At 34.9% G+C, this 25,055-nt stretch overlaps 1 protein-coding gene across 8 annotated transcripts in view; it reads left to right on the top strand.

The window, feature by feature from the left end:
- The window catches only part of ZPLD1 (zona pellucida like domain containing 1), a 220,317-nt gene that overhangs the window by 136,333 nt on the left and 58,929 nt on the right, over positions 1-25,055 (top strand). For 2 of the 8 annotated variants that reach the window (XM_039856842.1, XM_039856835.1), the window contains exons 2-5: positions 9,082-9,242; positions 11,086-11,186; positions 23,946-24,114; positions 24,268-24,379. Coding sequence is in view for 1 of the 8 variants with exons in the window: in XM_039856843.1 (XP_039712777.1) it covers positions 24,242-24,379 (138 nt within the window). In the remaining 7 variants the exon portion in view is untranslated. Of the gene's footprint in view, positions 1-9,081; positions 9,243-10,350; positions 10,425-11,085; positions 11,187-14,907; positions 15,011-23,945; positions 24,115-24,231; positions 24,380-25,055 lie in introns of those variants that run through there. The other 6 variants (XM_039856837.1, XM_039856843.1, XM_039856836.1 and 3 more) reach the window with 6 other exon arrangements.

A 25,055-nucleotide genomic window follows, 5' to 3' on the forward strand; every position in this document is an offset into this window, starting at 1 on the left:
TAAAATGTGTGTCTGCAGAAATTATCTACGGAAGTTGGAGGTAGAAAGACCTGCTCGGGCATCTATTTCATTTACAAGCCATCAATAACTAATGTAAGACATGACAATAATGCAACATTAAGGTTATACATTGAAACACAAAAGTCAGGAAATGCAAAAATCAAGGATCTCATAATAACATCAAACACCCACAGTGCACAGATAAAATATTTCTGATTGCTAATTATACTGTTAAGTGTTATACCTTAAAATGAAGCACATGAAATATGAACAAGCTAATGTTCTCCTGAGATACTTAAATTGCATTTCCTGGCTTTTATGTTTAAGTTGGAAACTTTAAAAGTTTCATTGACATAGATTTTTGTTTTTTATTTCCTTCCTTTATTTTTGAAGAAAACGAAAAAAAAAAAAAAGTCCATTGATCACTGATGTTGCTTACAGTGTTAAGAGTTACCCTCAGTCTCCATAGAGCTTTCTGAAGTTATTTTAAAATTGCACTGGTAAAATTCACCAGAATCACGGCCACAGTCCTCAGGATGTGGTCACTGTACCTCTGAGCGTGAACCTGTGGTTTGACCCTTTCATTTAAACATGGAACTACCTTACTTAAACATAGTGACTCTGCCACATTCATAGATTTCTGAATTTTACAAAGTACAACTTGAAAGGGAATAGGGGGTAGTAGTGTGTCCATACCTGATAGATTTTGAGTTGGGAAAGGCTTTTTAAGAGGGCAGCGTCTCCTTTTCAAAAGACTACTCTTCATAAGGACAAGGAAGAAAGAAGAGAAGACACAGAACATAGCAGTTGAAAAAATAAATATCTGGGTTGTGAGATTAGGAACTGAACAAATATAAATTTAAATCAGAGAATAGACAGCAAAGACTTCAATTAGAAAGAAGGCTTCAGGAAGTAGATGACAACCTTTATTAATACTCTACTAGTAATGATCAAAAGTCCAAACATCTGACATGGTAAACAAAGTCTTCTCCAAAATACCTCCAACTTACTTCTATGGTAGGCAGAATCATGTACCCCCAAAGATGTCCACGTCCTAATCTCCAGAATCTATGACTATTGTTACTTTACATAGCAAAAAAATATTTGCAGATATGATTAAGGATCTTGCAATGGGGACATTATCCTGGAATATCTGAGTGAGCCCAGTGTAGTCACATGATTCCTTAGAGGTAGAAAGGAGAGTCAGAGGAGACATACTGATGGAAATAGAGGTTGGAGTTATGTGATTGCTGGCTTTGAAGATGGAAAGTGGCCACAGGCCAAGGAATGTAGACAGCCTCCAGAAGCTGGAAAAGCAAGGTATGAATTCTCCCCTAAAACCTTTAGAATGGAGGCAGCCCTATCAACACCTTGATTTTAGGCCTGTAAGACCCATTTTGGACTTCTGATTTCCAGAACTGTAGGGTAACAAATTCATGTTGTTTTAAGCCACTAATTTTGTGGTAATTTGTTACAGTAAAAATAGGAAAGTTAATACACTCCTACACACTCATAATGATAACATCATATTACCTTGTCTCGAATATGACATCTATTGTAAGACACAAAACTAATTTCATAAGACTTGGAATTGGGTACAAAATATAAACATTTGTTTTAAGAGTTAACAATAGCTTATCTTAATCAATGCAATTACATATTTTAATCTTTTTTTTAAATATGACAATCAAACTTGGAGCCCATTTTCCCTACAGTCAGAATGTAATGATTCTGATTTTCTTTAAGCTCTTAGAAATTGTATAGTTTGATCTTAACATGTTGCCTTTTATAACCTATGCTCACAATTTCTTTAGAGATAGACATTGTTGTTTCAAGGTGTTTTGTTTGCATTTGCTTCTTGTTAGTTCCATTTTTTAAAAACTGAATTACACATTGTGGGAAGTTTAATAGCTTTCCCTGAAAACCTAATAGAAGCATTCGTCAGGCAGATGTTGGTGCCCCAGTGATAGTCATGATGCATGAATCAGTCATGCTATGCTTCACTACCTTTAAAAGTCTTATGATTTATTCTGAAACACTGGAATTGTCTTTTGTCTCTAATTGTGTTACCTGGATGTGACAGAGTCTTCTGCATATTCAAGCTGCCTCATAGCCCTCATAGTGTAATCCTTTTTGAAGACATTTAAGTGACAATTAGAGATCTATATTTCAGTGAAAATTAAGTTGCACATGATGCTACCAATGCAAAGAATTCAAATGGGTTAATGAACAAACACCTTTGGCAGACTAGTTTCCTCTACTCAGGACAAAAAAACTGGGTTGCATCTTACTCTCCTGCCTTTCAGCTGAAAATATTATTTTATATCGATTATATGACACATATGGATTTTTAGAGACATCAAACTGAAAAGACCTGCCCTTTTGGGATCTAGGAAATATGGTAATAATATGAAAAATAGCTAAAACAACACAGACTAGATGAGGAAACTGAGGCCAGGAGAAGATAAATAACTTCCCGAATATCACAGGGATAGCAGAGGCAGCATTCAGATGAGGTGGTGCTGGCTCTCTCTAAAGTCTGCCTTTACCCCTTCCCCTCTTTCCTATACCCGCAACCTATACTAAACTTTTTGGTAATTCATTAGCATGGTGTTCTATTTCCAGCTTCTGTGCGGTCTCCATTTCTCCATGTGGCAACTTTTCTAAGCACAGTGGCTATGAATGTGCTCTAGATTCAAGTGACTAGAGTCTTGGCCCCCTTCACTTACTATGATTCAGCGGTCTCATTTTTAAAACAGATCACTTAGTTCAAATCTCAGAGGTTTGCAGTGAGGATTAAGTAAAATAATACAAGTAAAATGTTTAGCAACAATGACAGGCACATAAAAAATTATTTAATGAGAAGGAGGAGAAGAGGAAGAAAATAAGAATGAAATGTATCTTACTTTCTTTTCAACTATTTCTACCACTCCTCACAGTGTATTTTTCATATTCTTCAATTCAGTTAGAGTCGGAAAACCTTTCTTGGCCATCAGCTTAGTGTATGCTCAGTGCTAGTTTTACTATCATGAGGAAAATTAATGGTGTTGCAAGAAATGTAAGGATGCTGTATAATAGGGAGAGCTTCTATCTAGAGTTAAAGAAAAACAGAGCTGAATACTAGTTAAAGGTGGTAAAGATAGTTTACCTCATATTATCACAACAGGGGAAAGAGACTTCAGCATTAAACTGACCTCAATTTCTAATACAACAAGAATAAGTGTGAATTTATTGCCAGGGAGCAGAGTAGGGGGTCAGTAGGTGGAAAATTACTAAGAGGAGATATCAAGGTTAGGAAGATTCTTGCTAAACAAACTTAATAAGATTCTTGCTAAAGGCAAGATGATCAGATATCAAAGTGGGGGATGATGAACTTGATCAGATATCATCAGTGATCAGATATCAAAGATGCAGAGGTGACTTAGCAGTTTTTGATAAAACTGGGTTCAGCAGGGATGAACATGGAAGGCCAAGGTCAAGATCTAGTTAAGAAGAAGGCTCAGAGAAGCCCAACTAAAATTTGATCAAGAAGAGACTTTTTGTCAGTTGGAATCAATGGCAAAATGTGAGGGAAAGTCCTTTTTTCCTTTCCATTATCTCTTTCCTCTTACTGCTTTAGTTAATATAATCACTAATAGCAAATTTTCATTGGGTAGACTTAAGTAAAGCCCCTTCTTTGCAAGTGAAGGTTGCTTGAAGAAGGAGGTTGACAAGAGACTTCCCAATCAATGTGTCAATTAGTCTTGCTCTGATACTCAAAAAATAACCTTGGTACCTTCTTCAAGTATAACTTGAAAACAAGTAAGAGAACTCTGATGGAGTATTTTACAAGTTAAAGTCTTAAATTTAAAAAGCAGAACTATTTGGGCTTTATTATGTAGGTTCTTTCTATTCTGTCCCAAAAGGTACATCTCTAGGTCTGGGGCAGCATAAATGCAGGGAGCTCATGGGAGTTACTACTCCTCACTGCTGGGTGAATCTACACGATGACATTATCCACTACTTACCTGTTCTGGATATTGCTTCACATTTCCCTGATCTGAATACGCACTGGAGCTCAACAAAATTTTAACAATTTTTTAGTAAAAAATCTTTTATAACTTTGCCTTTTGTTTTCATAGTGTAGGCCATTTCCTTCACTAATCACTATGGCTTTTAAATTCTCATATGTGCTGATTGCAGTACTTCCTTTCAGCTATTCGTTAAAACCTTTACTTATTCTAAAGATGTGGTAAACTAAATAATAGTTTCTCTTTAGAAGCATTTTTTGCACAGTTGAGTTAATGGTGACACCTTCAAGGTAAATGTGTATGTGAACGAACACGTGCACATGACATAGACACATATAGACATATAAATTTAGTAGTGCAAGGAGTAGTTTGATGCCATTTAAATAAAATCTTGGACTTTAGAAAAAAAATGAAAATTTGAGACAAAACTCAAGGAAGGGAAAACATTTTAGAACTTAGGAGAAACTACAATTTTCACTTTTCTCTGGTCTTTGGTATACTATTTATCTATTGGGTTGTAGAGAGCTTTAATATTTAACAAAGATCATATGAATAGCCAGATTCACATCCAGTATTTGAATAATGTAGGCAGCAGAGGTCTAGAGAATTAGTGTACTTAGACTAAGAAGCATGATTTTCCAGCCTGGTCTCCTTCCTGCCCCTAGTTTGTTGTTTGACCTGAGGTGAGTCATTTTCTTCTTTGTTTGTCAGTGGTGATAATGAGTTCTCTTCTTTCCCTTTCTAATATAGATGTTGAGAAGAATGCAATAATCTCCTAACTGGCCTTTCCCCTTTCTATACTACCTGCTAGAACTACTTATATATTACCTTTCTAAACCACTGCTTGGCACCCTAGCCCCCTGCTCACAAATCCTCAGATCTTCCCCATAGTATGATATCCAAGTTCCTCCCATTTTAATCCCAAGCAATTGCTGAACAACTTCAATGTGCTAGACATTGTACTGTGCACTTTTAATATTAACTCAGTCTTCATACCACCATGAGCATAGCTATTTAAATATAAAGAAAATAGAATCTTTAAAAATACAAATTCAAAGGCATGTCTGTTGGATTACTGGCTTTTGCTCCTTCCATATGCATATTCATACTGTTGCTACTTAACTCTTATCTTTACACACACAGGCACACACACACACATACACTTACATTACTTAAAACTTTATATTTATGCCCCACCTGCTTTCAAAAAGTATACAAGTTGGGATGATAAAATTCAGTAATATAAAGGCACCATTGTATTAGAAATAAAAGAAAGTAAGAACTACGTAAAGGAAGAAGAAACAAGCATTTAATCTCTAGAATGTTTCCTAAATCATTTACTTTATTACATTTGTACTAACACCACTCCAAGTCTCTTGCAAGAACTGCTTCAATGGCCACCCCACTCTACTATTACCCCTATACAATCCAAGTTCCATACAGAAGGTAGAGTGACTATTTTAAAACATAAACTATGGCATGTGCTGAAAATATTCTGTTGGTTCCCATTATAATCAGGATACAATATCACTCTCTACCATGACCGTCCGTCAGGGCTGTATGTGATCTGGTTCATGCACAGATCTCAATCTTCATCTCCTCCCCTTCCTCATCTACCTCATTTCGGTCATTGGTGGCCTTTTGAGAATAGTACATCCTGCCCAGGATGTTTCGCTTTCTTTGTCACCTAACCCTGGCATATTCTAACCATAGATCTTCATGTGAATAGCTCCTTCTCATTATTCAGGCATCAGCTCCTAGTTTGCTAGTTCCAGGTAAGTATTATATAGACATACACTGTCCTTTTTTATTTTTTAATGGCTGTATGCTATTTATCATGTGGATGCAATTTAATTCAGTTAACCTGTCTTCTGCCAATAGGAATTTAAATTCTGCCTAGTGTCTTACAATTACAAACAAACAAACAAACAAACAAAACACAACACTGCAATATGAATGATTACATATATATAATCATGAATCAATATGAATGATTATATATATAATCTCTCTCCCTCGCCTATCTGTCTGTCTATCTATTATCTATCTATCTATCTATCTATCTATCTATCTATCTATCTATCTATCTATCTATCATCTATCTATCATCTATCTTATCTATCAATAGATAGATATGATATCTATACTATATATATATCAAAAGGTTACTTAAATTAAATTTTTAGATGCAGTCATTATTGATGTTTTCATGTCCTGGCATTGTGACATTTGTCAGGCTTGTACAATCTTTGCTATTACTACTGCAAAGCTAAGTGTCTTAACAGTTGTATATGATGTGCATATAATGCAAGGAAGCTTTTGTTCTGATCTCTTCTGAATGTTTTGCATATTATGGGTACTCAGTCCATTCGATTGACAGGTTGTCTTCACGAGATGCTTTAAAAGACTAGGTACTATACTCTTGGCCTATTCCTAGGAAGAGAGCATTAACTGTGTCTAGTAGTTTTTGAAATGAGTCATGACAGGACCCAAACCAACTAATTTTGCCTAAATTTTAGTTTGTTATGTTTGGCCTTTTGACATGATAATTATTGGCTTACTGTTCTTTGTTATGAAAAGGAAACTACTGAGTAGAATGCTAAGTACAGACTTGACATGGAAACCTCCTTTATGAGTGGTTGGGTTATTTGAGTTCTCATGCTGTTGCTACTCAAATATTAGACACACAAGCTGTAGTAAAGAGGAGATAAAAAAAATGAAGGAGATATAAAAAGTAATTAGGTAATTTAGGCTACACAAAACTTTTCATCTCATTCTTGTTTTTAAAGTTTAGATGTTTTGAAAACAATTTTAACTAAAGTCAAGCTGAAAAAACTAAGGTTATCCCCATAATGAATGTGTTTGTAGGCAAAGGCATATTTTTCCCCCTAGAGGTCTGATTGCTTCTTTTAACAGCTCATAACCCAACAATCCTTTTTAGAAGTAAAAAAGTATTATATGTAATTTTTTTAAAGCCTTGATATACTGTGGCATTTCTTGGCCCACAATATTTTCATAAATGCTTTCTAGTGACCTTAATTTTAAAATCTTTACAAATGCTTGTCCTCAGTCAATTTAAGGTGCAAAGAAATACATACAGCACTGCAGACCAAAAAACTCCTAATTGTGCAGAGTTGTTCATGTGGTGTCCCTGACTTTCTGAGACAATAGAATATTATTTGATGATTATGAGCAAGCTTCTTTAATGCCTCATCTTCATTCAAGCAAAAACCCAGAAATTAAAAGATGTCAAGTTATTTTCTTCAGATTGGGTTGTGTGAAGCTGATGTCTTCAGCTTGCATTGTTAAATGTCAAACAATGAGTAGACTTAAAATGATCCTCATATTGATAAAAGTTGTGGCTGTGGGTTGGTGATAAAATTAAAATAATAATTATTTTTTTAACCTTTTATTATGGGGAATTTCAAACATGTACAAAATAAATAGAATAGGATAATGAACCCCTGTGTGTCATCACTGAGCTTAAAATATTATCAATATTCAGCTATTCTTGTATTTTTTTATCTTTGTTCTCAGTAACTCTGCACCCCTACTCAATTATTATTATTATTATTATTATTATTATTATTATTATTAACCTTTCTTTTGGTGAGCTATCAAGACATTGAAATGCACAAATCTTAGCTGTACACTTTTTACAAATAAGTATACCCCTGTAACCTCACCTATACCATAATCAGCAGTGGGATTTATATTTATTACTGTGAATGGTATAAATTCTGTACTATTCATATAGAAGAGAGGAATTTCTCCCTCCATCTACTCCCTAACGCTCAGGCCTGGTAGTTGAGTTTTATATATAGGCTTAAAGGACATTAGGAAGATGAGTTTTTGCTTCTAAGCTAATAGCTTTTTAATATTCTTCTCAATTATTGACTCTAAAATATCCTCTCCTTGTGCCTCTTCAAGGTACAAAGAAGAGGAGATAGCTGTCATGAATTGAAGGAAGGCAAAGCTGAGGAAAAATCTACAAGTCCAATGTTAATTCTCACGTTTTTTCCTTTGTTAGAAAACTGGTTGTAATTAAAGTCAAATGGTTTACCTCAGTAATTTTTACCTAAGAGAGAAAATATTTGATTTTTCTTTGCTCCCTGGTAATTTGTTTGATGTAACTTAGTGGCTTCATCATATCCTTAGATTTCTAAAACCTCTTAGTATATCAGGCAATTGATAAAATTTTAGTTTATTCTGGTATGTCTTAGCTGTGGTTGTTGAAGTTGCATCAGAATGTTTGAGTGGAGGATGGGACATAGAATCTCTGGGGTATACTAGGGGCTGTGAGCAGCAGACAATGTAGCTTAAAAAGTTTCTACTCTGCCTGTGTTTCCTCCTCTTGGCTTTCCTCAGTCCAACCTGTTCAAAATACAGATCACTACTGATGAATAAGCCCTTAATTCTATGTATCAGAGATAGTCACAGTATTTCTTTCCTCTATTGGCATTGAAAATTACAAACACAAGGATATTTTTTAAATGAAGTCAGAATTCGTCACTGTTGTCAAGATTTTGTTACTTATTCATAGTCAGTGGCTATTTGCAAGGCTGATCATTATAATTCTGCAGAAAACTGCCTGTATTCCTGTGTCATTCTTGAATAATCAAAATCCAGAGCTTCAGTGAGGGTGCTCCTCATTTACAAGGTTAATTCTTCCAATAGCAGTGTCTGCACCCTCACGCACATTTCAGAACTGCGGATTTATTGCATAGGGCACAAACTCATTGAATATGCAGTGTAAATAACCTTATTAAGAATTCAGTGAGAGGATATACATTACTGTTCTGTTGGGTCAGAAGGGTAAACACAACAAGAAAATGAAGCATTTACCACTAAGTAGTCCAACCGATTTATTTTCCTGTGCCTTTTCCATTTTGAGCCTTTGAAACACTCTGCCTGGGTACTCTGCCCGCATCTAGGCATTTGTTTAGAAATTCCTAGTTTTAGAGGGTATAGAAACTGTCCAAGAGAACAATGCCAGGACCTATGTGTTAACTGGTTAGAAATGAGGTAAGGGTGAGTTAATAGTTAATCTGCTTTTACTTTTGTGCTCCAGGTGTTTCTATTAGAATTCGATATAACATATGATGGAGAACTTTTATTTGCCAGCATCAACAAAACTCTATTGATCCAAGTCTAAGCGGTGAAACAGCTCTAAGAAGAGACCAGAGCCAAGATGAAGCAGGATATACTAACCCTTCAACTTTCTCCTGTATGGTTTGTATTTCCAGCTTAACTCTAAGTGCTTTGATAGAAGAAATTTGCTGTCTACTTCTTTTCTGCCTAGAGACAGCACCCAGTATAGTGGTGAGCCAATAGGAAGAACTCCATCAGCCAGTTGTTTTCTGACATACAAGGTTACATTTTACATTTACATAATAGAAAATGCCATATCAAGCTGTAGCCCCTCAGGGCCCTTTTCCTGAGGGTCACTTAGCTTAGTAGTATATACTTTTCCTAGTCCTTGAAACAACAAAATATTTTTAGGTATTTTTTAGAAAGACATCAGTGTCTTTCAAGCTAATAACAGCTATTCTAATATTTCTTTACCTGACAATGATATGATTACAGATTATTATTTTCTGTATTACAAGCATTATAATTTGGAGTGGACTCATGAGTGAAGTATTTGATATTATGATGATCTCAAAATAAGAGTCATACTGAGAGCATCTAATAATCTGTGCATTTTTCTAAATAAATACTTTGTTGAGACTTACTCATTTGGCTCATTCTCTGGTTTGCAGGGAGAGGATGAGTTAATTCACTTTCTTTTATTTAGCTCCTTGAGGTTCATTTTTGGCTTACCTCATCCTATTCACACTTATCTCAGGAGAAAGATAGATGGCTTCTCAATTTTCATTGTTCCAAATCTCTGCTTCATGGAAACAATGGTTGTTTTCATTATAAATGTTAAATTAAATCAGATAGCCATGTTGACTATCAATAGCAGAAAGTAAAGAAAGATAACAGAAGACTTGGAATCATGTGGTGAAAGGAACAAGAAGCTAAAACTTTTGGAGGAGCATGTGTACATCTTCCAGGTTGCTATGGATTCAAATCCATAAAGGTAAAATGTGTTAAATAAAGTGTAAACCACTTGTCATCAATGTGTCATCTTATTACTTGTTGGAGACCAAATAATATGATCCATCCCATATGGCTTTGGTGGTGCTGAATTCTGTTAGAAACTTTTAGCAGCCTGCTTCAATGTGTCAGCTTTAACTAGAGAGAACAGTTGTTCCCAATTCTAAATATATATATTTTAAAGTCTGAACTGTTGGTGAAATAAAATTTCTCTTTCATTGTTTAACTCCTTTAACAGAGGCCTGGTTTGGGAATGAGAAGGTGTCGGCTCCATTCCTTGCCTTGGAGCTCACCAGCCAGTGGTGATATTGGGTACTTAGCATGTTGGGGCCTCTGTTTTCTCTTTGTCGAATGAAAAGGTTGGGCTACATAATTTAAGATTCCTTCCATCTACGAAATTCTCTATGTCTTTTTAAAAATTTTTTTAATTATCATTAATTATATAATACTTATTAATGACGATTAACTGTCCTCTCACTTTGAAAATACTAGAACAGAATCCCAGGAACATAAGTCTGTGATAGAATCTGTTAAAAACAAATGGTTTCTTAACACCTGCATGTTGCTTTTATAGTTAACGTTGGGCAGTCATGGGGCTTGTATACTGTGGATCTCCCTTCAGGCAATAATATGCCTTTCACATTGTCATCATTACAATGAATGCAATTAGATGACCACCTCCAGCCGTAGCACCACGGAAACCACCTCAAGAGCTTAATCTGGCCAGTCTGTCCATTGTTCCTTTGTACTCTGTCTGGCCATTACTGCCCAATGTGGAACTTCCTTAATGGACCATCTTTGCTCTGGAGCTCACCATCAGGTTACCTGAGGCATTTTCAGGTTCGCAGCACTCTGAGGCTTTCTCTGCCCATTTCTGCTCTTCCGGTCCTTTCCTTTCATGAGTTTTGGACCTGTGTCCTGTCTGAAAGCTTTTCCTGCTCACTCCTGTTTCTTTCTTTTTTGTCTTTTACAGGCACTGCCCACTCCTTATCCCCTCTCCGCCCCAGTGGACCTCTTGCACTCCTAACAACATCCCAGCATCTGCCTCCCAGAGTAGCTGAATGGACACATCAGGTAATCCATGACAGACTAGAAGTAAAAAAAAAAGATAATTAAAGATACTTTTCAGATTTGTTTGAAAAGAGACTTTTTTGTTACCTTTTCTCTACGTTTTCTGTTTTCTCTCATGGAATGGAACATATTTGAAACTCGTTAGGTGCTTAGAGACCTTAATTTCAACCTTTAGATTTTTAACTAATGGAACATGAGAGAAATATGAAGTGACTTGTTCAAGGTCATACTTGGACTAATAAACAAAATGGCGTTTTAGACCCTGTGTTTCAGTGAAGAGGTAGTCAAGACAGAAGTCTCTAATATCTCAGACCAGGCTTCTTACACTCCCAGTTCATTATAACTCATAGAGCTATTCAAATGCACATGCCCAGCTTAATCAATAACTGGCAGTTCAGTCCTTCTTGGTGGTGTCTTTTATAGTCAGAGATAAGAGCCTCACACAGAGGAGAGGATACTTGAGTCATGGGGCTATCTTTTCCAAGCTTCTCTCAGTCTGGACCTGACTTAAGTCATAGAGGTCTCTCAAACCCCACCTTCCTGCACTGGAGTAACTAAAAAGGAACATTAGCATTTGAACGAGGTTTCAGAGGAGTGCTGTACCTTCTACTTGGTGTCCTGCAGGAATTTGTGACTTAGCTATTAGAAATGTAAATTTCTGCATCAAGAGCAATATGTATGTAGTTGAGGGCAACTATGTACAGAGCAATGACAGACAGAGATTGGGGTTCTCTACAAAGATCACATCAGCACGGGGACCCAGAAGCAACCAAACTAGCCCATAGATGGTGGGAACAGATGAGGCTGATTAAGTCAGAGCCAGGACCCGGACAGAGAGACTGTGTAACTGCTTCTGCCTCAGGGAGGGCCAGGTCCATGGATGTGTGACCAGAGCAGTCACACTGGGCCCAATGCTTAGGATTTGATACAATGTGGTCATCCGGGAATTCTTAATAATTTTATCTTCAAATTTATATTTTGTAGTCAAAATCATCCCAGTGGGACAATGGAAGCTGCACTGGGGTCTTGGAGCCTCTATCTATTCACATGTGGCCCTGCCTCCTGTCACCTTCCTACTCTCCCTGGTAGGGTGCCCAGCCACCCACTCCCTTGCCTATACCCAGTGACTTCTGCTGTCCTCTGCCCCCAGTGGGGCTTAGGAATGGGTGCAGAGAGGGTACTTGCGAGGGTCTGCACTTGTCCAGTAGGTATCCTCATTCCCAGGGAAGCATGACACTAAAAGCAAATAAAAGTCACCACGACAGGTTAAGAGACTGTAGAAGAATGAAAAAAGTTTATTTTTTACCCTTTGAATATGGGGCCCATATTTTCATTTCACACTGAGCCCTGCAAATTATGTACCCAGCCCTCACCTCAGGCTTTCATAAATATCTTTCTTTGGAAGGATTAGGAATTAGCAAGAGCATCGCTTTTTCAATATTGCTTTATATCCTGTATAATAGATGAAGTATGTGATGTATAGTTTATATGTGTAATGTATAATGTAGTGCTATTTATAATATCACTATCGTTTCAAATCCTATTTCTCAGTTTTGTAGGTTTAGGAGCTTGATTTAATTTTCCTCTGTAAGTATTAGCCTCTGGGAAGACTGTTTCATGTCTGCCAAATGACAAGAGCCTCATGGATTAATTTATTTTGAATTGATAAATGGTTGGAAATACTGATATTGGGGGACCAGCACATTTTCTTCCTAGAAAAGATGTCTATTTGGAAAATCAGATGATTTTAAGAAAACTCACATATAAAAGATTTAGATGATCTTTAGAAACAATGTTAATAGCTTGATGTGCACCATTTACTACAGGAACATAACTTCTGAGAAAGCTAGAGGCTCATACCTGCCAATCTGGGTGCCCTGTTCTATGGAGTATGATAGAGACACAACTATAGGATATTTAATTCTTGATTCTTATTTATCCAGGTTTCACCCTTCTAAAAGCTTTGGGTATTGCGACCTTACAGTGTTCAATCATATAGCTTATCAGTTATATTTAGTTGATATCTACCATTATTCACAATTGCAAAACATTTGTAAATAATCTTTGAGGATGGATATCTTCCTAAATGGTTGATCAAATGTGATGATTATGGTTAGCTTTGCTTTCAGAAATTTATATTTTGCTTACTTTCTCGTCAAATTATAGAAAATTTTGATTAGCATTTTATGATAGAACTTTTAAAAATCTGCTACATTCATCAGTTCTTAAAGAATAAATGATTTTTACTACAAACCATAGTTTAAAATGTTGAAAGTTTGAAGAGAATGGCTAGTTAATTCTAGGCCCTCTCTAATCTACCACCATAATTTAAAGTCTTTCTCTTTGAGTGAAATCTTTAAGAACTACATTTTCTGAATATTTATGGTGTTAATATATTCATTTTATTTCTACAATGAGATGATCAGCTTGAATGAATTGTACAAATATTATCATAAGTGCTCAATATCAACTCCATCAAAATGAAAATTACCATTTTTTGAAGGTATTTTTCAATATTCAAGTGGATGATGCTTAACTAGTCCACTCTGTGGGTTCTGTGAAGTGAAATGCTGTTAAGGTGTAGTCCTCCTCAAATTTAAATTGTTGTCAGTACTCATGTAATAGAGATGAGAATTACTAAAATATACTCTTTTAAAGTTTTCCAGTTAATGTATGATGAGGAACTCTGAGGATTTAATTGTGTTCTCGTTCAGAACTTTGAGAAGAACTAAAACTGCTTTTTGAGAGAAGTCTTGGTCCTGCACAACTCACTTTTTCTGCAGGAATAAAGATAAATTATTCATATTTATTTAAAAATATACATCTCTTTATAGAGATAGTAGCTAAGTCATAAAAAATCAGTTCATTAAAAAATGAAATATCTGTATTTCAGGCACTTTATAGAAACCTTAATTTTCAAATATATGTTACATATACTATTTCTTCAGAATAGTATATAAATTTTTCTAAAATTTATCATTTCTCCTCTGCTTTAAACCAAATTGGTGGAAACTATATAATCCAGTTCCCCCAAAATTGTCTTTTCAGGATTGATTCACTCATCTCCCACTAGGAGCTCTGTTAGGCACTACCTATAAGCATAGCAAAGACTGAACTTGTGGACTACCATAGAGTGATGCGGGTACCCAGTATCAAATAATGACGAAAACTATAAAAAATAAAGGAGGTGTTAGGTTTTTAATACTGTATTTATTAATGTCATCTGGAATTCCAGCATGAAGTTTCTGGAGCAGAGCAGATTTTTCAATTATTTATTTATAACAAATAATGTGCTGATACCCTTGTACTACAATGTCCTCATTCTGGGGCCATGCAATGAGAACTAGATGTCATGCTACGTATACTCTGTCTGTGTTGTAGGTGAGAAACCCGTCGCTCCTATAAAAAACAATATATATGGACATTTATACAGGAGAGAAAAAAAGCTGTCTTCCTGCCCCTTTTGAGAGAGTGTCCTTGGAAAAGTAATGAGATGGGTCCTAGGACCTCACTTTTTGGGATGTCTCCATTGTCCTGGATCTCATCTTCCCTTGAAATGCAAGGGAAAATCTATCTGGTCAGGGAAATCTATCTGGAGTTCACATTACTTATTAGTTATAAATTACCTCTTAAGGACATCATTTTAGTCCAGGTTCCAGTAAAAAATTCTCAGAAAGCCCTAACTATGCAGAAACAAAAATATTTTCTCTACAGTCCCTCAAGAGGGTTACAGGATAGAGTGCTTGATGAGGACTTTTAGACTGAGGCAAGAAGGAGCCAGCTATGTGAAAATCTGGAAATAGAACATCTGGCATAAAGACCTTAAGGTGAGAATGAACTTCAAATGTTTCAATAACGGAAAGAAAGCCAATGTGGCTGGAGTATAATGAAGAGAAAGGAAGGAGATATATTCAGAGAAGTATAGTAGCCCAGTCATGCCAGACTTTACAGAACATGGAAAGGATTTGGATTTTATTCTAAGTGTAATGAGAAGGTTTAGAAGGGTTTTTAAGCAAGGGAGAAGCAGGGAGTTCCATGAGGGAGCTACTGCAGTGTCTAAGTAAAAAAAAAATAGAGGTTTTGGACAAAGGTGTTAGTAGTAGATGTAGAAAGAAGTGAGTATTGTATTTATTCAATAATTTCTTTATTATTCTTCCATTCAACAAATGTATTGGGTGTCTACTATGTACTATGTAGACATGGGCAAAGTTCTAGGGACATGATTGATTGAAAGATTGACATAATCTCTTATCTTCCTGAAATTTATGATACAGTGAGGGACAGAAAAGACTGTGTTTGGGATGGTAGGAGAAGTCATGGAAACAGAAGGAGTACCTAAACCATACTGGAACTGAAGTCTGAGTTAAAGTTGTATTCAGCTGTATGTCACGGAAAAAGTGCTTTGCTTTTACTATTTTATTTTATTTTACTTACCTTATTTTTCAACTAACATAGAGTTTGGAGGCAGACAGTAGTTCAGAGTTTTTATGATGACAATGACATTCAGGTCCCAGACTCCCCTTAGTTTTCAGCATTGACTCCTTAGTGCAATTTTATTCTCCTCATATTTACAAAGAAAAAAAGTTATTGCCCTCTAGACGTCACTTTTCAATTCTAGAAAGAAAGAAAGAAAAAGGTAAGGAGCACAAGATATATTGAGTATGTTTGCCTAGTTTTTCAGGAAGATAATAATGCTCTGAAAAGCCCAGCCCTTAACTGCTCTTACACCTCTTTGCCCAGAACTGGGTCGTACACCCATCTTCAGATCTATGGGAGCGTGGAAAGCTCAGTATTTTAAAACAAAATTTACCTGCTAAATTAATTTGTGTTCCATTAGAAAGAGAAGTGGAGTGAATAAGTTTTAGGAAGACAATTAAAAATAACTGGAACAGGGATGATTTCTGAAGAAAAGGAGAGCTAAGACTTGGAAGAAAGAAAAATTTTCAGAAGACCTTAGAGAGATTAACAGGAAAGAAAAAAATTCCTATCACTTATTTTTTCTTCTCAACTTTTTTTTTTTAAAGAGCAATGATAAGAAACAGTATAAAAAAGAATGTCTATGTTCTTCATTTTCTGTAAACTTGCTATTGAAGATGTTATTCATATTTTAGTCAATTCTTATTGATAGACTGTTAAATTGAGTTCCTCTTTCACTGTCCTTTAAATTTTTTTGTAATAGCTTTATAAAATCTATTTGTGTTACTTATAATATCTCTTAAATCAGTTTAGAAGTAGGTAGAAATCTCCTACTTCAGCCATGACTAAAAAGAAACAAACATAATAATATAGTGACCTTGAGAAAAAATGCATTTGATCTTTGAAGGATTTTCTTAACCACATATCTAGTACAATGGACCTTGGGTTGGTCCTCAATAAACAGAATGCACAGCTATTAACAAAAACAGACCCACACGTATCACTGGCCAGAATGTTATCCTTATAATCTAGGTATTATATAAAATAAAATGAATTTAAAAACATGCTATACTAGCAAAGATGTTCATCTTATTCATTAATTTCAGGTTATATGAAGTATTCCATACCCATCTTAATATTTCTAGTTTGCCTTTCTTAAAACTGGAGGAGAAATAGAAGAAAAATGACTTAGGATAAATATCATTAAATAACTCTTGCCTATGGAATTTCCACATCTTGCTAAGGTAGTGATTATACACTGACTGCCAAAGTTGTTTGTTCCAGCAATGCCCCTTCTTATTTCAAGGTGAGAGCTCAACTGTGGGTCCAAGTCCAATAAATTTTTATAAATAACTTTGCATGATCATCTGGTTCAAATGTAGATATTCAGCACCCCCATGCCTCAAAGAGCACAGGAAATGATGGACAAGGCTTAGGACAAGAAATCACTACCATAATGGCACTAGGCAAGGTTTACACAAGCCTAACACCATCTATTGGACTTTGCACAAACTATTCTTGAGAATTCATTATATCTGTATAAAACTCATTTTCCAGATGACTGATTACATTCATAAAGCTATAGTTTTAGTGTTTTCTCTCCTGTTTAATTTCATCTTTGATAATTTGTTGAGTCCCCCATTCAGTGTGAGTTATATTTTCTTTTTCATCTAGACTGCATATTTATCTGATTGAATATGAGTGTGTGGAACCATTTTCACAATCCAGCTTTTGGCATTTATAGACTGGAAGTTTATTGGTGCATACCCACCCTGGGGACATTTTACTTTGTATATTTAAATCATAAGTAAATATTTGCTTAGAGGAGAGTTGAGAATCAGTATTGGCAAATACATTTTTGTCTTTATGTTACTATATATGATTATTTAAATTATAATAATTTTCATCTCACATTCCTTGTTTAAACCTGAAACTTAGAACATCACAGAAAAATTGTTATCAAAAGACAGAGAGGTGCTTGAATGTGTGTATATGCCTTTAACGGAACAGATTGCTAGCTACTCCAATATTTCATCCCCCGCAACCTCCCAAACACACAAAAGTCATTGCATCACTCATTCAGTTTCTAAAGCCTGTTAGGATACTGATGGTACAAATGAAGTGAACTTTCAGCAACCTAACACTGAACTTCAGAAATGGGGAAATCAGGAAGCCACTTAGAGTTTAATCCCCTCTCTATTAAGACTTCTTTTGGAGAAACATTAGAGTTGCTGTTTGGCACCTAGGAGTACATAGGAAAACTGTTGAGTGGTAATTGGCTCAGGTATCTAAGTTCTGAATGGATTCCTTGTTCATGAAAGTCTTGCCTGGGTCCAGAAAAGGGGTAGGAGAGATGGGAAGAGTGGTCAGATAAGAATACCAATAGATTTCTGTGGCATTTCAAAGTGTAATAACCTTCACTTTCCAAAATATTTATTGGGAAAAATGAAAATAATTATTTGACCTACTAGTTGTTTTATATAAATATGGTTAACACATGTTTTAGAAAATAACTTTTAAAAGACATCAGATCTTATTGTATCTGCACAATAGTCTTTCAGTGTCCTTAATATATCCATCTGTGTTGACTGTGGGGAAGAAATGCATTGGGTTCAAATAACACAAGGTGGTTGCAAAAGTTTGTTTTACATAGACAAAGTATTTAACTGTGGGATGAAAAGATGGGAACTGGAGGAAAATTGGATTCTACTTCTCCAAAGCTGAGAGTATGTGAAAACCTTTGCCCAGCAGAATTAGCAGATGGTCTAAATCCCCTTGGAATACAAAGGCTCAATTCAATATTGATTTGGGATTGTTCATTCAAAAGATTTGTTCTCTTCTGAGAATTTAATAAACTAAGTAAGACTAAACCGTGTCATTCAATTCGACCATTATAATTTGTTTAGTGCCATTCAAAAGAGTTATTAAGGAAACTTTTCACACTTGGAAAAAACAGTAACAGCATTCCAACACTCACATTGGTATGGCTGGTATAGACCATTTCCTAAGAACGTTAAGTAATTCTGACTTGAAAAGCTAGCCTTGATGAAGCTATCCTCTGTATTTGAGATAAATCTGGGCAGACAATGAATATATGAAAGACCAGAATTAAGCTTCCAAAAGAATTATTCAGCCAAAAATAATGAATTAACTTTAATGAGATAAAGTTTATTGTGAATAAACATAAATTCCTTCATTGCAACATTTCAAGAGCAAACAAATTAAAACTAAGAAAAAATTTGTAAAGTTAATAGATGGGGGAATGGAATTTAGCAGCAACATGTATAAAATTAGCTTGCTATATTAAAGGTTCTCCAAAGAAACAGAATCAATAGTCTCTCTCTCTATACAGCCCTCTCCCTCTCCTCTCTTCCTCTCTCTCTCTCCTTCTCTTATTTCTCTTTCTCTCTCTCATTATTTTTAATGTTGGCTACATGGAGAGTAGTTAGAAGGTAGAAACTTTTTTTTTAAAATGATGATGGAAAAAAATTGATTAATTTTGTTCCATTCTTGAAGACAGGTTCAAGGTGTGAATACTTTTCCATATATATTGCATTTTCTTCCATAGCTGATATGTTTCTATAGGTCAAAGTCATAGGTTTAAAAAACTAGAAAACATCAATTTTGTTCTTTATCTCTTTTTCTCTGTTTTGGTAGGGTAATGCCACCAAATACCTTTCTGAAGGTGCCAAATAGTAACTATAATGGTATAATCAATCTTCTTTGAAATAATTATAATAAAACTAATATCAAGATAGTACATTTGGACTTCAAGTTATGGTACTTTATAATATGATAAAATATAATACATGACATTGTGATATTGGGGCTCACGGACATTTGGTGTAATGAATGTGTAAATGGGCATAAGAAATTCACTCTGTGACTCAGGAAAATGCCACTACTGGCTAATTGGGCAGTAATGCCCCCAAATAATGAGATTTGAGCAGAAAACAATCTCATTTTTTTCTAGTAAGAAAATATTATTACTTTTTAATCTTCTAGACAAAGTGGCAAACTGGTATCTCAAAGGTTTAATCCAATCCAATATGTGCAGATGATTTAAAAACATGAAAGAGTATATAAAATTTGGGCAATCGTAAATAAAAACCTTAATCTGCTCTTTACTTAAAAAAAATCTGAAATTTCTGGCAATGTTATGTAATGCATTTCTGCATGGCAATAATCTCCTGAAAGAATATGATCATTGCTGCCTAGGCCAACTTTGTGCTGTCTTATTGGACATAGTTCTGGCTACTCACTTGATGTGCCTGTGTGCCCATTCACCAGGTGGCTCACCTCACTTATTTACATTACCTTCTAGCCTTTGTAGTCCTTGAAGTTTGTTTCCTAGTCTAGAAAAGAAGTGATGCTCAATTTAAATAAGGAGTTCAGGACTAACTCCCATTATTCTAGGATATGTATTATAATTATTATTGTAGCCTGAATTTTTGGCTCAGAAATTTCTTAAAAATCCTTGGTTTTAAAAGTTATAGGGCCATCTGAGGACAAAAGATATCATTAAAACAACTTTTCATACCATTATACAGTTCGTGGCTTTCAACGAAGATTTGCTGAAAATACAAAAGAACAATTTCATTACTTTTATTGGTAAATTGTTGAATTGATATAGCAATTGCACTTTTGTAACCATCAGCACTCCAATTACAATTATTTTAATTTTAATGGTTTTGACTAGGCATTTCTAGAAATGAGTATGCTTGAGTAAGCCAAGAAACAAGGAAATGCTTTATAAATCTAGGAATGACTTAAAAGCTTTCTTAAAGTTATTTGATATCAGATTCTTAGTAATGCTAATTCCTGGAATTGATCATCTATAAGTTAATAACTACCAAGAAATTATGATACTATAAATACTGTAAAAACCATGAATTCTTCATTGAAATTATCTAGAATATATCAGTAAATCTTGTATGTAAGAAGAAATATCTAAAAATACCTGAAAAAACAAACAAAGGCTTAAGTATCATGTGATGTATGAGCAAAAATATATTAGTATTCCAGTGATGGTCTTAAAAATTAATACATTCAACATTTAAAAAATAACATTTCCCTCTTTTGTGGTACAATAATACCTTCAATACAATAACATTTTAACCTTATATCTGCTTGCTGACATCAACTAACAGTTTATGCTGATCAAAAAGCAAGGCTAATTTATTTGGTTTTTAGGCTCCTGAGATTAGAAATATTTTGTTAAATTACGTGTTGAGCTGGAAATCGATTGTACTTATGTATAAAGCTTGTTTAGCTCCTCTTTCAAGTGTGGCTGAATCTGTTTTTATAATTTGTCTACAATGCTATGTGGTTTGAAATCCCATTAGGACACAGAGCCAATTCATTTGTGTATAAGAGTACATGGGCTACAATTGATTTTGTAAGTACCTGAAAAACCTATAGCTCTCTTACAATTCAGTTGTGCAGTAAGAAAGCTGTTAGGCTGTATCTATGATTTAGCCATATGTTACTGAAAATGAAAAGTAAAGTTGGTAAGAGAAGAAAAATGAGGTCAAAAACTATTTTGTGGCTGCTGATTGATTATATCAATCAAAATAAAAAAAACATATATAACATATATGTATATATAAAATGAGTTTCTTTATATTATTGAGTTCGGGTCCATTTTAAAACAAAAAAGGGACTGAGAGTGAGGCTGAACATCTGGATGGTACAAACTTCATCAAGCAAGGAGATTTAGAGATATAAAATTTTTATATTTACTTCATAATACATTTTTTTTAGTATGAAGCTAAAACTTTGTTTTAATAGAAAATTATGTTAAAACTGGTCTTACCCTTTTCTTTAACTTTGAGAGAAACATTTCTCCACTTTTAAATCGTAAAAAAGAGTTAAAGACATCTTCCGTAATTGCTTACTGTCTTCATTCATTTACTTATTCAAAATATTATTGAACGCCTTGTATGTCAGGCATTCTTCTGGGATTAGGGAAACATTAGGGAACAAGGAGAATGCACAGTGAGGATTACATTTAGGTGTGTGTTGGGAGAGAGAGGACCTATAGATAAATAAATTATATAGTATGTTAGAAAATGATAAATACTATAAAACTGGATGAGATGAAATCATCAAGGAAATAATTCAGTCTCAGATACCTAGTACATAACAAGGCAAAGAAGGCAAAGCTCAGCTCTGGAGACAGTTCTGTAACTGAGCGTTAACTTTGTGGACTAGAATGGAACTCAATCTTGATTCCTTACTTGTTATACAAATTGCTGGTGACTGTCTATTTTATCATTGTAGATTGACTCTAAAAAAAAAAAAAACGAACCAAACCAAAATTGCCTTTATGTCTCATATTGAAAAGATAGAATGATAGAAAGGATGTAACTCTCCTGCAAGCAAGATCTTAAAGTACTGACTCATTAACTATGCTTTATTATGGCTTCAGGTGACAAGGAGGGCTTTTTGCTTTCATTGTCCGGTTGGAGCAATTCAATCATTGAAGGTTTAGTTATATGAATTTTAAAGGAAGTGGGAGTAAGATATCTCGTTTGAAGAAAGTTACAAGTCGGGGTGCCTTCCTAGTCTAAATTCCGTCTCCTTTAGGAACTGAGGGGCATTGGCCATCTTTCCTCCTATTATGAAACACGAAGTCCTTTTCTGAACAGGATAACTGCTCAGATTTTCACTTCTGTAGCTATCAGATAGTGATGAATATTTTATATGTTTAAAATTATTCTATGATACAAATATATGCTGCAATGTACCACAAATTAAATATCCAGTCAAGTCAAAGAGCCTGTAGGACAAGAAATCTCCTAATAAAGGGCCCAGAGTTTTCAGAAAACTGCTAAAATCTTCCCTTGGAAATTTGTGGAATCTATGACATTACTCTTCACTACATTTTAAAAGTAAAATAGTAACAGATAATGTCAGTTACTTTACCTCAACTATTTTATCTTTTCCTTGCTAAAAGCCTCAAATAGAATTACTGTCTTTTTAGCTAACCAACTTGCAGCGTATGTGGTAGTGGTATTCAATATTTATTTTCTCATAGGATAGGAGCACTGATTTTTTTTTCTATAAATGAAAAATGTATTGTTACTCGAACCTGTTACCTTTTCACTTCAACTTTTAAAACGGAGGACATGGCAGTCATGCTTTCAAAGTAAAACCTGAAACATCGCTGGAAAACATCTACCTCAAAAGCTTTATTATAGAATAAACAGCTTCTGAAGAATGAAGAAAAGCTGCAGTTCCTGTCTATGTAACTAGGAAGACCTAAAAGAGGTTTTCTAGAATCATTTTAATGTTTTTAATAAGAGTTGTTAACCACAAAAATACAAGGAAATTTATATTAATGGTATTCAAAAAATTGGTAGATTCATGTATCTTGTATTTACTCCTGAGTAGAATGGTATTATATAAGTACACTTGTTTGTGGAGCTGACATGTCCCTGAAAAAACATGAACCTGAATTTGTTTTGTCTAGAAAACACCAAAGGTTTCTCAGCACTAAAAAGGAGATTGAAGGCAATGGGAATAGCCTCTGGTTACTCCTTTTTTAGTAGCTATATTAGCTTTAAATTCACTTACCCTTTAGGGAAAGAGTTTGGTTCAGGGGATTTACTAGAAATTAAAGACTGAACTCTTTATTTTATTCTGTATTTTAATCTCCATTCACAGTAGCCACAGGCAACTTGCCTCTGTCACAGAAGCAATTGAAAACTTAAATGTTAAGTGTCCTAAGCCAATTAAATAAAATAAAATTTTATAAAGGGAGATTCCAATGATATTACTAATAAAGGAATGTGCTTTTTCAGGATAGCCACTGTTATTAAACAGTCGATAGAGTAACATAAACCTACACAATGGGCTTCAGCCTTCTACATGGTCATCCCTAAGCACAGTAGAGCATAAAGTAAAGCTTAACTTCAGAGAATGTCAAAACCTTTCCCTGTGGCATCCAATTCCCAGCCTCTTACTTTTCTTCTCAATGAGAAATGATAATAGCTATTGGAGTAGAATTCTTAGAATGCTCTAAAGACTGGTGGGGTGAAAATTATTTGGAGGCCCCTATACAAAAGCAGAGATTATTAAACAGGTTCAGTGTCTGGCTCATTCATCACAATTGGGTCCTGTTGATTTTTTTCCTTTTTTTGCATTGACAGCTTCTTAGCCATTATTATCCCAATCGAACTAGTTTTCATGATGATATTCCATATCCCATTTTCATCGCTACATAAAACGTAGTATTGAAAGGACCAGGCATCTTTCACAAAACACAACAGGACATTGATAACTGTGCAGATGAACTCCTGATCCAATCTCAGGCCTCGTTACTTACTTTATGATTTTTTCTAGACCAGCAGGCTTCCCTCAGCAGGCTGACGATGGCTCACTTCACACATACCACTCAAGATTGCTGTACAGTATAAAATAGAAGATCAAAAGCAGAGAGGAAAAAAAGGAATAAGGGAATGAAATGAAAATTGAAAGAAATGTAGTTGAAGGAAAGAAAGGTCTATAAAAGGTGAGCTCAAGTTTCATGTTGGTGATGATTAGTCCTGCAAAACCTTCTGAGACTTGCAGAAGCATTTGCCTGTTTAAAATCCAGTTTTTTTCTTCTTTTTTCTTTCTTTTTTTAAAGACGTCTCATAATGACCACCTATTCTCTCATTCGAAGGGCTGAATCTTTTCTGAAAAAGTTTGGTAAGGACAGGCATTTGAACACTCAGTCACATGCAGCAGAACCAGGCACATGGAGGACAGCTGACTCCACAGAACCAGGGACTTGGGTAAGTGCCCAGCACCGAAGCCACCTGAAGTGACTGCAAATGTTGTTTTTTTATAAGCACAGAAAATTCATTTTAATTTAATAATGTTTTTATAACACAAAGCAACCTCTAGAAAAACTCTTCTGTTGTGATTCTAGTGATGGGTAAAGGTTGGGCTAGGAGTTATCTTAAACATAAGATTAAAAAAAAAAAAAAAAGGAAGAGAAGAAAACATCTTCCCACATCTGGGAATAGAAAAGTAAAAGCAAAATATTATTTTGTGAACTGTAATACCATTCCAAATATTTCGATTAGATTTGGAGAAAGGACTGACTCTTTTGGCAGCTTCTCCTACTTTGAGGTTAGAGCTTGAGGTAAAAAGTTGTGCAAGATTTGCCATACCAATGTATTTCTGACTTAAGTCCAGTTCACAGTTCACTGCCAGTCGGCTACAGCCCACAGATATTGCCTTAATGGAAGCAAACAGACAATTTGTATTTGAGATTTCTTATCAGGATTCCATAATACCAGAAGAGCTGGCTGACTATGGAAGGCATCATCTCTAATCACGAAGGTGATCTGACGATTGAAAATAATGGTCTGATCATCTTTTAAATAAAAATTATTTTAATGATTAGTCTAGTATTGTTAGAATTGACATGGAATCTCACATAACCTGAGAGAAATCATCCATGAC

This window comes from Pteropus medius, unplaced genomic scaffold (genome assembly GCF_902729225.1).
Source record: "Pteropus medius unplaced genomic scaffold, Ma_sr-lr_union100, whole genome shotgun sequence".
Lineage (NCBI taxonomy): Eukaryota > Metazoa > Chordata > Mammalia > Chiroptera > Pteropodidae > Pteropus > Pteropus medius.